The 13,611-nt window shown below is 34.9% G+C and overlaps 3 protein-coding genes across 5 annotated transcripts in view; all 3 read right to left on the reverse strand.

Annotated features, from left to right (window-relative positions):
* Window positions 1-711, reverse strand: part of LOC107552862 (protein ecdysoneless homolog) — a 7,929-nt gene extending 7,218 nt beyond the window's left edge. Inside the window, exons 1-3 of one of the 3 annotated variants that reach the window (XM_016234908.1) lie at window positions 576-711; window positions 303-463; window positions 88-142 (exon numbers count right to left, since the gene is read on the reverse strand). In XM_016234908.1, the coding sequence (XP_016090394.1) occupies window positions 88-142; window positions 303-452 (205 nt within the window). In that variant the 5' untranslated portion in view covers window positions 453-463; window positions 576-711. Of the gene's footprint in view, window positions 1-87; window positions 143-247; window positions 471-575 lie in introns of all 3 variants that reach the window. The other 2 variants (XM_016234889.1, XM_016234900.1) reach the window with 2 other exon arrangements.
* A 2,295-nt stretch (window positions 712-3,006) lies between these two features.
* LOC107553693 (methylated-DNA--protein-cysteine methyltransferase-like) lies at window positions 3,007-3,831 on the reverse strand (the record flags this gene model as incomplete). Its single annotated transcript, XM_016235992.1, has 4 exons — window positions 3,007-3,234; window positions 3,328-3,467; window positions 3,570-3,706; window positions 3,824-3,831. Coding segments are annotated over 4 exons (513 nt in total), but the record flags the coding sequence as incomplete, so codon positions are not given.
* A 6,203-nt stretch (window positions 3,832-10,034) lies between these two features.
* LOC107552906 (BCL2/adenovirus E1B 19 kDa protein-interacting protein 3-like) lies at window positions 10,035-12,805 on the reverse strand. The gene is made up of 5 exons (XM_016234943.1): window positions 12,578-12,805; window positions 11,887-12,034; window positions 11,714-11,780; window positions 10,661-10,890; window positions 10,035-10,571 (listed from the first exon to the last, which is right to left on the reverse strand). Exons 1-5 carry the CDS (start codon window positions 12,618-12,620, stop codon window positions 10,526-10,528), a joined length of 534 nt encoding a protein of 177 aa, XP_016090429.1. The 5' UTR covers window positions 12,621-12,805; the 3' UTR covers window positions 10,035-10,525.
* Between the last annotated feature and the right edge of the window lie 806 nt (window positions 12,806-13,611).

Consider the following 13,611-nt stretch of genomic DNA (forward strand, 5'->3'; position numbering starts at 1 on the left):
TATATATATATATACTGCACATATGTAGTATTTTGGTAGTCACATATACACTATGTAGAACTGCAAAATTGCTATACATAAATATACCTTTCTCAGGGTGGTATCTTAGACTGAAGGGCTGATGTTGCCAGATGTACTGCACCAGAAGAGGGGCGATCTCTATATATATATATACTGCACATATGTAGTATTTTGGTAGTCACATATACACTATCTAGAACTGCAAAATTGCTATACATAAATATACCTTTCTCAGGGTGGTATCTTAGACTGAAGGGCTGATGTTGCCAGATGTACTGCACCAGAAGAGGGGCGATCTCAGCGAGGATGTTTTGCAGGATCTGCTGGAGGAATCTCTCATGGGCTTCTGCGTCTGATGAGTCAGGATGAACCAGAAACAGCTGATACTGGACCGCGTCTTCAGGGATAGAAGGTCTTTGTAAAGCATCCATATTGATATCCCCTGAAAGCATAGGTCATGTCACTAACGTTAGATTCCTGAAACGTGCCTATCGAACGCTATACATCACAGGAATTACGCAACATGTGAAATAGGTGTTCATGCAGATGATTACCTGAGAGATGGTATTAGTTATGCGATAGCTTGATCAATAAACGCAATACAGCGGCGACCATGTGGACAGCCTCAGCTTGACATGTTTTGAAGCTTGTGCTCGCGGGATTTTCCTTACACGTCCCGGAAGTGTCGTAGTTTTGGATACAGGTCCTCAGTTCAAAATAAGGGTCATTTTGAGCTATTTGACCATTGACTTTCTCACAAAATACGACTATGAAATAAATTCGTTTATTTATTTTTTTTTTTTTTATCATTTAATGAGTATAAAACACTGATCCTAAAATTTACAATTGAGCTAAATCCATCCATATGGTTAATTGTGAACAAAAATGCTGATAAAAAAAAATTAATACCTTTATTAATCAAGGATGCATTAAATTGATCAAAAGGAGCAGAAAATACATTTGTAATGTTACAAAATATGTTTGAAAAAAAAATGGGTCCTCAGTTCAAAATAAGGGTCATTTTGAGCTATTTGACCATTGACTTTCTCACAAAATACGACTATGAAATAAATTCGTTTATTTATTTTTTTTATTATTTTTTTTTATCATTTAATGAGTATAAAACACTGATCCAAAAATTTACAATTGAGCTAAATCCATCCATATGGTTAATTGTGAACAAAAATGCTGATAAAAAAAAATTAATACCTTTATTAATCAAGGATGCATTAAATTGATCAAAAGGAGCAGAAAATACATTTGTAATGTTACAAAATAGAAATAAATAAATCCTGAAAAAAAATCACACTTTCCACAAAAATATTAAGCAACACAGCTATTTTCAAAATGTTTATTGAGCACCAAATCAGCATATTAGAAGAATGATTTCTGAAGGATTATGTGACAAAGTAATGGCTGCTGAAAATTCAGCTTTGGCATCACAGGAAAAAAAATGACATTTTCAAATAGATTCAAATTGAAAACAGTTAAACAGTTCAAATGTAATAATATTTCCCAATATTATTTTTACTGCATTTGCATCATATAAATGCAGCCTTGGTAATGGACTACTACTCTCAAAAAAAAAAAAATCCTACTAAACCTAAACTTTCAGTGTATATACAAATACAATTCATTATTTACAGAAAAATGACAAAAAATGACAAAAAAACAGAGATAGAGAATAAAAATTAATTGACCTGCTTGTTTGATTGGTTGTTTAGTCAGGACTTTCAGATAAATATAGAAAATTATATCAAAGTTGGACACAGAGAGAACATAAAAAACGTTTGTGAGCAAACAATTACCAAATGTAACAGTTAGTTAGTTAGTTAGTTAGTTAGGCTAGTTATAGAACATAATTTTATGTAAGTCTATTTAAAAACAATCCCCAGCAAATACTTGATTGTCTGTCAGATGACTCAGTCTTTGTTTGACACATCCATTGCCTCTTTTGGCCTTTATATAGTTCATCCGTTCCCCTGTGTGTTGATGTGGCCATCGGAGAGTCTTTGAAATTATAGGGAGGGTTTGCGTTCACTGAGCATGATCCAACTGTTTTATTCTGTCAGGCACAAATTCCTCTTTTGTAAGGTGGCATGGAACCGTATGTGAAGGCTTAGTGAGAGATCAGCACAGCCTGAGGCAGTGGAAGCAGCACATGTCATGTGATCAAACACAATATATAGCAGTATCACACCACTGACTGTGGAGATTTCCCCAGGAGATCTCCTCCTTCATCCTCCCATTAAAGAGATCATGACTGTCTGTGACATCCAGAGGAACTTTCTCAGGCGATTTTCAGACTATTTCATCAGAAATCTTTGGTATTTGTGCTCAAGAGAATAACTGAATTTGCATTAGGTTAGACATATTACGGAGTAGCACACAATAAAACTATTAATATAGCATGCAAAAATAATAAAACAATAAAAACAATCAAAATAACTATTTTCTATTTGAATATATTTTGAAATGTAATTTATTCCGGTAATGGTAAAGCTGATTTTTCAAAAGCCATTGCTCCCGTCTTCAGTGTCACATGGTACTTCAGAAATCATTGTAATATGCTGATTTGGTGCTCAATTATTATCAATTATGATTGGCAGTTTAATTAGTTTAAATAGTTTAAAACATTTATATATGTTGTTTAATTTTTGTTTTATAGAGCTGTTTATTAGCTTAAGACATTTATATATAAATTTATTTCAAGTAATTTTCCACAATCCTTTGGATTAAACAGCATGTCTACAAAATGATTTTTCAAATCACATTTTAACAATGTCAATGTAACACTGACAACCAGAACAACAACTAATCAAACCACCTACTCTCAAAAACACAATCACTGCATCAACTTCAAAAAAAATTTAACCTGCATACTACAATTAAAGTAAATAAACACTAATTATAATTAACTGCCATATTCAATATATGGATTATAACAAAGACTGTGTTTGCTAAAGTGTAATATAATTTGCACAATCAATCAAAAAATGTAATGAACAAAAAGTTTGTGGACAAACTGAGAAGCAGTGTGAAGTGGTTTTGGGGTCCATCAGATGGATTTTTCACTGTTTGATGCATTGAGCTCCAATGCTTTTTTTCATGAGTGAGCAACCAAACTTTAATATCATCTCCCTTTCCTCCAATATATGAGCCACTGTCCCCTGAACTACGCAGCACCCGGTGGCACGGCACGATCAGGGGAATCTGAGTGAACAACACACAGACAAAAGATTGCATCAAATGAGAAAAAATACCTCAAGATAAATCAATCTGTCATGATCATTGCAACAAACTCACCGGGTTATTCTTCATGGCTGAACCCACTGCTCGCACAGCTTTTGGATTCCCAATCATTTCAGCAAGCAGCTTGTAGGAGACCATTTTACCAAGTCGCACTTCCTTAAACAGAGTCCACAGCACATGTGCTTTAAAAGAGTCTGAGAAAGAGAGAGAGGGAGGAAAACAGTGGCACTTAAAATCCTTGTTTTTGCTGTAAGTGAACTACAGGTGTAGTGGAGTAGTGTGTGTATGTGACTAACCACTCTGCATTAGCGGATTGTGTAAGGTAGGCAAAGGAAGAGCACTGATGGACTCGGGTTTCATGAAGTAGCACTGAAGCCAGTCAACACAGTGCTGTAACTCAGGGCTTATTTCTGACTGGCCAACAGGGTGTACACTACAACAGGATACACATTAAAGGAAAAAAGGAAAATTTGCTGAAAATGCACTGAATATGTAGATTAATTTGTTTCTTCATCAGACCAGATTTTGGATAAATGTAGCTTTACATCACTTGCTCACTAATGGATCCTCTATAGTGAATGGGTGTCGTCAGAATGAGAGTTCAAACAGCTAATAAGAGCATAATCCACATAGCAGGTTATGTTTCGAGCGCTTCGAAACTGAATCATTTTGAGAAACAAATGGTTCAATTGATTCAGACTTTCGAATAGCTTCGTTCCCCTCCACTAGGCTACTTGCAGTACTACTGTTTACGTGTGGATTGCATGTTATGACTGGCTGGTAGTCTGTGTCATGTTTGTGAGAGTTACCTCTCGTCCTTGTCTGTTCCCAGTTTGATATTAATGGTATGAAGTGAACTCCCTTCTCAGCCGTTCAGCAGGATTTCCCCTACTGGCGAATCACTTGACCCAGCACACAAGAACCGCTGTCAGACATCACATCACAAACTGCACACAGCAAGCAATCTGCTGTCAAAACGCTGTTAAACACATGCAATATATACTGAAGTCATGTGTGACAAAAACTCGAAAGCGCACAAGCAGACTGCGGTCAAGCCAGCCGCAGTTCAGAAAAACACGGTCAAGCCAGCCGCGGTTGGAATTTGTGTGCGCGTATTATAATGATTACGGTAATTGCAGGAACACAGAGAGAACGCGCTTTCAGAGCACTTTTCATTTAGACGCCCAGATGTGAGATATAATACAAGATGACATTTCTCGATTTCTTTTTTGTACTTCTGCTTTAATATGTGTGTTATTTATTGGTGTTTTGACGGTTGTGTCATAGCAGGATTAGAAAAAGAGAAATGGGAAATTATTCGATTTAGAGGGCTATAAAGACCCCATTTCTAATAAGTAGAAAAATACAATGGTCAGTTCCTATAAGGGACATTCCATATTATATGCACACCTCATATGAAACTATTTTACTGCAGCATTTTTGAGATATGACACATTATTACACGTTGGAGGGCTATAAAGATACCATTTCTAATAAGTAGAAAAAACCAATGGTCATTTTCTATAAGGGATGTCCCATAATATATGGAGAGCTCATATAAAAACATTTTACTGCAGCATTTTTGAGATATGAGACCATATGGCGCTTTAGAGGGCTATAAAGACCCCATTTCTAATAAGCAGAATTAATGAATGGTCAGTTCTTATACGGGACATACTATATGCACACCTCATACGAAACCATTTACTGCAGAGTAATTTTTTTGTTTTGAATGGAATAATTTTTGAGATATGGGACTATATGGTGCTTTAGAACCATATAGCACCATATAGTCCCATATCTCAAAAACGCTGCAGTAAAATTATTTGATATGAGTTGTGCATATAGTATGGGACATCCCGTATAAGAATTAACCATTCGCTTTTTCTACTTATTAGAAATGGGGTCTTTCTAGGCCTCTGAAGTAGAAAAATGTCCCATATCTCAAAAACGCTGCAGTGAAATGGTTTTGTTTTAGGTGTGCATATATTATGGGATGTCCTGTATAAGAACTGACCATTCATTTGTTCTACTTATTAGAAATTGGGTCTTTATAGCTATCTAAAACATCGTATGGTCCCATATCTCAAAAAATGCTGCAGTAAAATGTTTTTATATGAGTTGTGCATATAGTATGGGACGTCCCTTATAGGAACTGACCATTGGTTTTTCTACTTATTTGAAATGGTATCTTTATAGCCCTCTAAATCACCATATAGTCCCATATCTCAAAAATGCTGCAGTAAAATGGTTTGATATGATGTGTGCATATAATATGGGACGTCCCATATAAGAACTGACCATTCATTTCTTCTACTCATTAGAAATGGTGTCTTTGTAGCCCTCTAAATAGAATAATTTCCCATATCTCTTTTTCTAGGAATCCTGCTATGATTTGAAAGGTCGAAAAATACAGTAAAACACATCCGTCAAAACACCAATAAATAACACGCATATTAAAGCAGGAGTACAAAAAAAAAGAAATCGAGAAATGTCATCTTGTTATATTACATCTAAATTCTGGGCGTCTAAATAAAAAGTGTGTTCTCCCTGTGTGTTCCTGCAATTACCGTAAGCATGGTAATACGCGCGTACACAATTTCAACCGCGGCTGGCTTGACCGTGTTTTTCTGAACTGCGGCTGGCTTGACCGCAGTACAAGGCAGCTGTCAACTATCATAGTCCATATGAGCGTATTAACAAAGAGAAAAATAATACAAATACTACCTACATGATTACAACAAACAATGAACTAGAAAACGTGGTAAACGATGTCAGGACACCCGACCAATCAGAGCACAGCATATTTGCGCTCAGCTCTGTGATTGGACAATTTTGCTTTTTGACATATTGACATATTTAATGTCCATGTTTGTCTAGCAAATCTTGATAACAGAAACATGATAATATACTTCATTTATACATTAACTCTGATCATTAAGGAGAATAACTATATTTTGTACTTTTGCACACAATTTCATAAAGACAAACGTGAACAAATATAAATCACATTGGTACTGCTGTGAAAGGGTTCAGGTGAATGTGCACAGCCTCCTCTCTCACACACAGAGGACTCACTCATGCGCTCAGATTTATGAGACAAACTTTGTTCAGCGTTTGGTTTTATTTTTGATGCCTCCTCCTTATAGTAAAACTTGATTGTTTGAAGGAGAGCTAATTTGAGAATTCAGTGAAGGATCTTATTGAACCTCCCCTGCCATAAGAACAATTCTCAACCTATATGAGAATTTAATGAGACATGAAGAATAGACTTGTAGAGACACAGGCCATGTTAAACGTGGGCTGAAATTAATCCTTAGTTTAGTATCAATCCATGTCCTATGTTTTGATAATTTTCTTTTCCTTAAATAATAGTAAGTTTTAGCAGATAAATGTTCCTGGAAAAGCTTGGTTTAACTGTAGGAAAATGTCACTGATGACTGAAATAATGGCTATGGAAAATTCTGCTTTGCCATCACAGGAATAAATTACATTTGAAAACATATTAAAATAGAAGTTATTTTAAATAGTAATAATATTTCACAATATATATAATAAATGTAACTTTGGTGAGCATAAGAGAAAATCTTTCTGACCCCCAAACTTTTGAATGATAGTTTAAATGTAAACATTTCTAGTGCTCAGGACAACTGAGGGATTAAGTAGCCAATAACACGCATATTAAAGCAGGAGTACAAAAAAAAAGAAATCGAGAAATGTCATCTTGTTATATTACATCTAAATTCTGGGCGTCTAAATAAAAAGTGTGTTCTCCCTGTGTGTTCCTGCAATTACCGTAAGCATGGTAATACGCGCGTACACAATTTCAACCGCGGCTGGCTTGACCGTGTTTTTCTGAACTGCGGCTGGCTTGACCGCAGTACAAGGCAGCTGTCAACTATCATAGTCCATATGAGCGTATTAACAAAGAGAAAAATAATACAAATACTACCTACATGATTACAACAAACAATGAACTAGAAAACGTGGTAAACGATGTCAGGACACCCGACCAATCAGAGCACAGCATATTTGCGCTCAGCTCTGTGATTGGACAATTTTGCTTTTTGACATATTGACATATTTAATGTCCATGTTTGTCTAGCAAATCTTGATAACAGAAACATGATAATATACTTCATTTATACATTAACTCTGATCATTAAGGAGAATAACTATATTTTGTACTTTTGCACACAATTTCATAAAGACAAACGTGAACAAATATAAATCACATTGGTACTGCTGTGAAAGGGTTCAGGTGAATGTGCACAGCCTCCTCTCTCACACACAGAGGACTCACTCATGCGCTCAGATTTATGAGACAAACTTTGTTCAGCGTTTGGTTTTATTTTTGATGCCTCCTCCTTATAGTAAAACTTGATTGTTTGAAGGAGAGCTAATTTGAGAATTCAGTGAAGGATCTTATTGAACCTCCCCTGCCATAAGAACAATTCTCAACCTATATGAGAATTTAATGAGACATGAAGAATAGACTTGTAGAGACACAGGCCATGTTAAACGTGGGCTGAAATTAATCCTTAGTTTAGTATCAATCCATGTCCTATGTTTTGATAATTTTCTTTTCCTTAAATAATAGTAAGTTTTAGCAGATAAATGTTCCTGGAAAAGCTTGGTTTAACTGTAGGAAAATGTCACTGATGACTGAAATAATGGCTATGGAAAATTCTGCTTTGCCATCACAGGAATAAATTACATTTGAAAACATATTAAAATAGAAGTTATTTTAAATAGTAATAATATTTCACAATATTATATCAAATAAATGTAACCTTGGTGAGCATAAGAGAAAATCTTTCTGACCCCCAAACTTTTGAATGATAGTTTAAATGTAAACATTTCTAGTGCATTCAGAACTCAGCAAGATGACACACAAACACAAAGTTACCATACATTGGTAATATTTATATTTAATGGCTTGGGCACAGACCACAAATACAATAATAATAGAGAGGTGCATATTGTAGACATTTAACCAAAAAAAACTTTTGCTTTATCACCAACCAACATGATTTAACATATTATTTGCTTTTGTATTGCCTGCACTGAGGGAACCTTGTTCCTTGAACCTTGTTCCCTGACTACAAAGATCACAACTTCTGAATGGAGTTTTGTCCATGTGTCCATGTGAGAGTGTGACTGGTGTCACTGGTCCATTCCATGCTGTAAAAGATAAACAGAGAATAGACATGAGTGTCAAATGTGCACACTCCACAACTATTCATGTGTATGTACTGTCACACTCCCTAAGGTAGTATTGGGTAGACAAAAAGAGCAGGAGAGAGGAGTTTGTGTGTAAAAACAAGCATGTCATGTGCCATTACCGTGCAGATGGGAAGACTTGAAGCTTGTGCTTTTGAGGACTGCAGCTTCAGAACTGGAGCAAATGCACTTTTTTGCTTCACTACAGAAATGCATGAAAGAAAAGGAGACAAGGAAGATCTAAACGAACATCTTCAGGATGAGTGTAAATAATTCATTCTGATCATTACGCAATTTAACCATAATTCAGTTGGAATATCTTGATTAATAATTATGTTCAAAAATAAATGGAAATGTGTCCATAGTATATAAGGATTAAATTTATCTGAATTTATTTATTCTATATTACATTTAATTTAAATTGTTTTTTTAATTTTAATTAATTAATTAATTTAATTTTTAATTTTAATTTAATAATAAATATTTTAATAAGATAATGAATAGCAGATATGTTCACAACGCAATTTGTCAAGTAATATTACAAATACATCTTTAGAATTTTCTTGTGTCGTTTTGAAACTTTAATGCAAAAACACATTCGAACATCACGAGGTTAAGCTTTTTTTTGAACAGCGAAGAATTTTTGTATGTGTGAAATAAGTGCACAAACGCCTGCAGGTTTCTTAGAAAATGTTCCGCATTAGAAAGGCATTAATGAATCCTCCTGCTGTTCAAAATGTCAAATCATCAATTCCTCAATTTAATATATTTCTCTTTTTTTCTCCTTCCCAAACTAACCCACTAGCATACGTGCAGTTATACATCCATATTCTGATCACCTAGGCTGTGCATTAGGGTTAAACAAAATGAATACATACGTGAAAAGGACAGCAGAAAAATAAGAAAAGCAAGACATGGAAACAGACGCAGTTCCACACAATATACCAAATTAATTTCTATAAAAATAATTGAATCAAATGTTGCTGTAGCTAGCTTTAAAGGGTCAATGCCAAATCCATCCATGCTGTTTCAGTTACCCACTCTGTACATGTAATTTGATCATTAATACCCGTCATAGCCGTGTTCGTTTATCATTAAGCAGAATTTAATAATTCAAGCAGAGTTTAGTTTATTTTAGATAGCATTGCTATGCTAAATATGTAGGTCTCCACAGTCATCCAGTGTCTGGGGTAGTTCATTCTCTGTGAAGAAAGAAAATACTGGCAGCTTATAATTAAATCGATGCTGCCATTAATCATATTGCCTGAAAATGTCTATAACACTAATTCTGTTCGGTACATCTTAAATAAAAGTTATAAGTGTCAACTCCAACCAAAAACCAAACAGAAAGTCGGATTACACCGCCACCTGCTGTCCCTGAAATGCCAGTACAAAATGTGAGACTTGGTAGCAAGTTAACATGGTTAATTTTCTATTTAAATATTTGCTTTTATGTACTTAGTTGGATGGATGCAAGAAAATGTGAAAGTACTTCTTTTTTCAACAAAAAAATAATTTGAAGATTACTATTTTGGCAGCACAGTTTATTAGTTTTCCACAGCATGTCAGAGTAAATGTCAGAATAAGTATTTATATGCCTCTGAATTTTCTGTCAAACATACATTTGTATTTTTCAAAAATAATGATTTAAAATGTTATTTAAAAAGCAGGTCAGCTGAAGGACTACAATGTGACCTGGTCAGTAAAATAATCTTCATGCTCATGTCTTTAAAAGTGTAAAAGTGTACATTCTTTTACACTTTTAATTCCAAGCAAAAAAAAAAAAGAAATCTATTAGGCATATTTCCTGGTTAATCTAACCTGATACCCATACAGAACTGGATTAATCTTTTTTAGTCCCCACAGGAGAACCAAAGAAATACATTATGCTGAGAGTTTCCATCTTTCATCATATTTTCACAGTGTCCTCTTACATAGTCCTGCATTTCTCCTGGAGGAAAACTAAAGGGTTCCAGGCTGTCAGGTTCTTTCTAGAGACACTGACACACACACACACATGCGCTATGACTCAGATAACAGAGCACTGAGTGGAAAGGCGTCGTCCAATACAGATCCTGCAGAGAGAGAAAGATTAAAAATAGTCAAACTGTGAACAAAAGTGCGGCAAACAAAGTCAGAATTTATAAGTGAAAAAGTGTCTCACCCCAACCCAAGCATGAGAATGTGTGTCAAAACTAGGGAGGGTAACAGTAACTTCAGCAAGTTTGTGTTAATTTCCTTGTCATTTTTTTCTGTGTTTTTGCTGCACATTCTGTTCCGTTTTGGCCGTTTAATAATAAATGCTGTGAGTGGAACATTCTCTGGCCGGCTGGACCAGTCACAGATCCTTGCGACAGCCTCAGCTTCCTGTTTGCTTTCTGCTACAACTTCCCCCTGGAACAGAAAAAGCAAAGCTTCAAAATAAAATCTGATCTTTTAGTAATCAAAGATGTAGATGAGTTTGTTGAGATTTGGAGAAATTTAGCATTACACGACTTGCTCACCAATGGATCCTCTGCAGTGAATGGGTGCCGTCAGAATGAGAATTTAAACAGCTGATAAAAACATCACATTAATCCACAAACAATCCACACGACTCCAATTCATCAATTAACGTGTTGTTTAGTGAAAAGCTGTGAGTTTGTAAGAAACAAATCCATCATTAAAGCATTTTAACTTTAAACTATCACTTGTGGCCAAAATATCCATATCCAATAGTCCATAATCCATTATAATACTTCCTCCAGTGAAAACATCCATTCTCTGTTGTCCTCTCCCATCAAATCCATAGACGTATTTGTTTTGGACTGTATTCACTTGTAAACAGTACTTGAATTGTACATATGCGTCTCCTGATTCAGACAAGATGATGTTTCACTGGAGATAGCAGTATTATTGATACAGGACTTGTATTTAAGTCGAAAGCAACATTTCTTACAAACGCACAGCTTTTTGCTTTACAAGATGTTAAATGATGGATTGGAGTTGTGTGGATTACTTGTGAACAAGTGATGTAATGCTAAATTTCTCCAAATGTGTTTCCGAAGAAGAAAAAATCTCATCTATATCTTGGATGGCCTGAGGGTGAGTAAATTTTAATGCAATATTTGTACTACTTAAAACCATTGTTCCTGCCTGTGAGTGTTGTGGAAAGGTATTTATATTTTAATAAATGCAAACCTATGCAAGAAAAACTTTTTTTCTTTTTCTTTTTCACCTGTGCAATGATGTGTGTGTTGAAGGAGGCTGCACTGATGAGTGGAGGTGTCTGGACACGTCGGGGACTAGGAGGAAATAAATCACAACAGCCAATGTGATTAGAATGATCATTCACTCCCTTGTAAAGTCACATATAGTACATGCAGATCACTTAAAGCGGTTTGTACACACCTGCTACAGTGAGAACTTGTCCGTGAACTACTGCTGGACTCCCGTTGTGCTTCCAGAAGCATTTTTTCCAGGTCTGTGATATCAGAAAGGGCTGGTGCGTCCTCACTATGTTCACTACATGAATCAAAGTGGAGCTCTACCCATGAGTCTGGTGGAGAAAGGTACATCAGAGCATTTAGAAATGATCATTAAAAGCAGTTTCCACTTTTAGAAGCGGTGTATGTTTGATTAGGCCTTTTAGATAGAGCTTTACAACAACCACATATATTTTACTACACTTGGTGTAACAGAAACTGAAGCAAAAAGTCTCCAAATAAGTATTATATTATAAGTATAATAATAGTACGTATTTGGGTGTTAGTCCATAAATTCCAATATAATCCGTTCAACAAAAAAAAAGGTTATTGTAAATGCGTCTTGTCCTTCAACAAACATTTGTACCAACAAAAATAGAGCTAATGTTTGTTTTAGCAAACAAGTTGCTGACTAAGCAGTACTACCGGATTTGAACACAATGTTCTGCTTTGTAGAGGTTTATAAAAAGAAAACAGGGTGTACATTGGTATAGAAAAAAACCCAGGAATGTGAATAAATAATTTATTGTTACATTTAATGCTCTTATTGTTTTCGTTAGTTGTCGATGTAACTTAGGTGTGTTATTTATTCGAGCAAGACAGATTGTATAACTCACCGTGCAGACTTTCTTCCTGGGTTATAAGTTTTTGTGTTGACATCGCTGTTCCTTGGAATTTCAATCACGTTTTGAAATGTAGTGTCCTATTTTATCTTTTTATTTATTTATTAAAAAAATTTTTTTAGAACAAAAGACAAAAAAACTAAAGGTTGCTCGACCTGAGAAACATACAGGACAGTATCGCGCTCCTGCAACACACTGACGAAATCTTTTGTTTACAGACAGACACTGAGCTCTTATTGGTCAGTCCGTAGACCAATCATCTCAACCCTACGTAGGTCAGTAGAACGCTGGCGCGAACACGCTGCACTAGAATGTGTGTTTTTGGATAGCCTACGTTACATTACATAAAAATGCGATAAAATAAACTGATGTTGTTGTACTGTCTCTTCCTCTCAAGATTAAAGTGGCTTTATTGCTATAGTAGTTTTTAAAAGTCTGATAAAATAACAATGGGAAGGAAAAGGAAAAAGAGTACACAATGATTTTTTTAAAGTTTAGTGTTGATGATGAGGCTGGTAAATGTGTATGTATATACACATTAAAAACATCTGTAGTGCAGGTGTGTTTGTTTTTGTGAAGTCAGTGTAATTTCTAATGTAGGTGTCTTGAAGAAGCGTGTGCCTGGAATAGACTTGTGCTGGTATTCGGTAATGCGATATATCACGATAATGAATATGCGCGATATTGTTATCGTGGGCACTTCTAAATACCGTCAATAATTATATATTACAAATTATTCCGAATTTTGAATGCATTTTAAGAATACTTTTCCCATCAACTGGTCAAAATGCACAACACCATGCTGCGTGAAAGAGCGTGCGCACTGATGTAAACAAGCACGGACGAGAAGCACATGGCGGAACATGTTCTGGATCTCTGACAACAGAAATAATAATAATAATAATAATAATAATAATAATAATAATAATAATAATAATAATAATAATAATAATAATAATAATAATAATAATAATAATAATAATAATAATAATAATAATAATAATAATAATAATAATAATAATAATAAT

This window comes from Sinocyclocheilus grahami, unplaced genomic scaffold (assembly GCF_001515645.1).
Source record: "Sinocyclocheilus grahami isolate Dianchi unplaced genomic scaffold, SAMN03320097.WGS_v1.1 scaffold18.1, whole genome shotgun sequence".
NCBI lineage: Eukaryota > Metazoa > Chordata > Actinopteri > Cypriniformes > Cyprinidae > Sinocyclocheilus > Sinocyclocheilus grahami.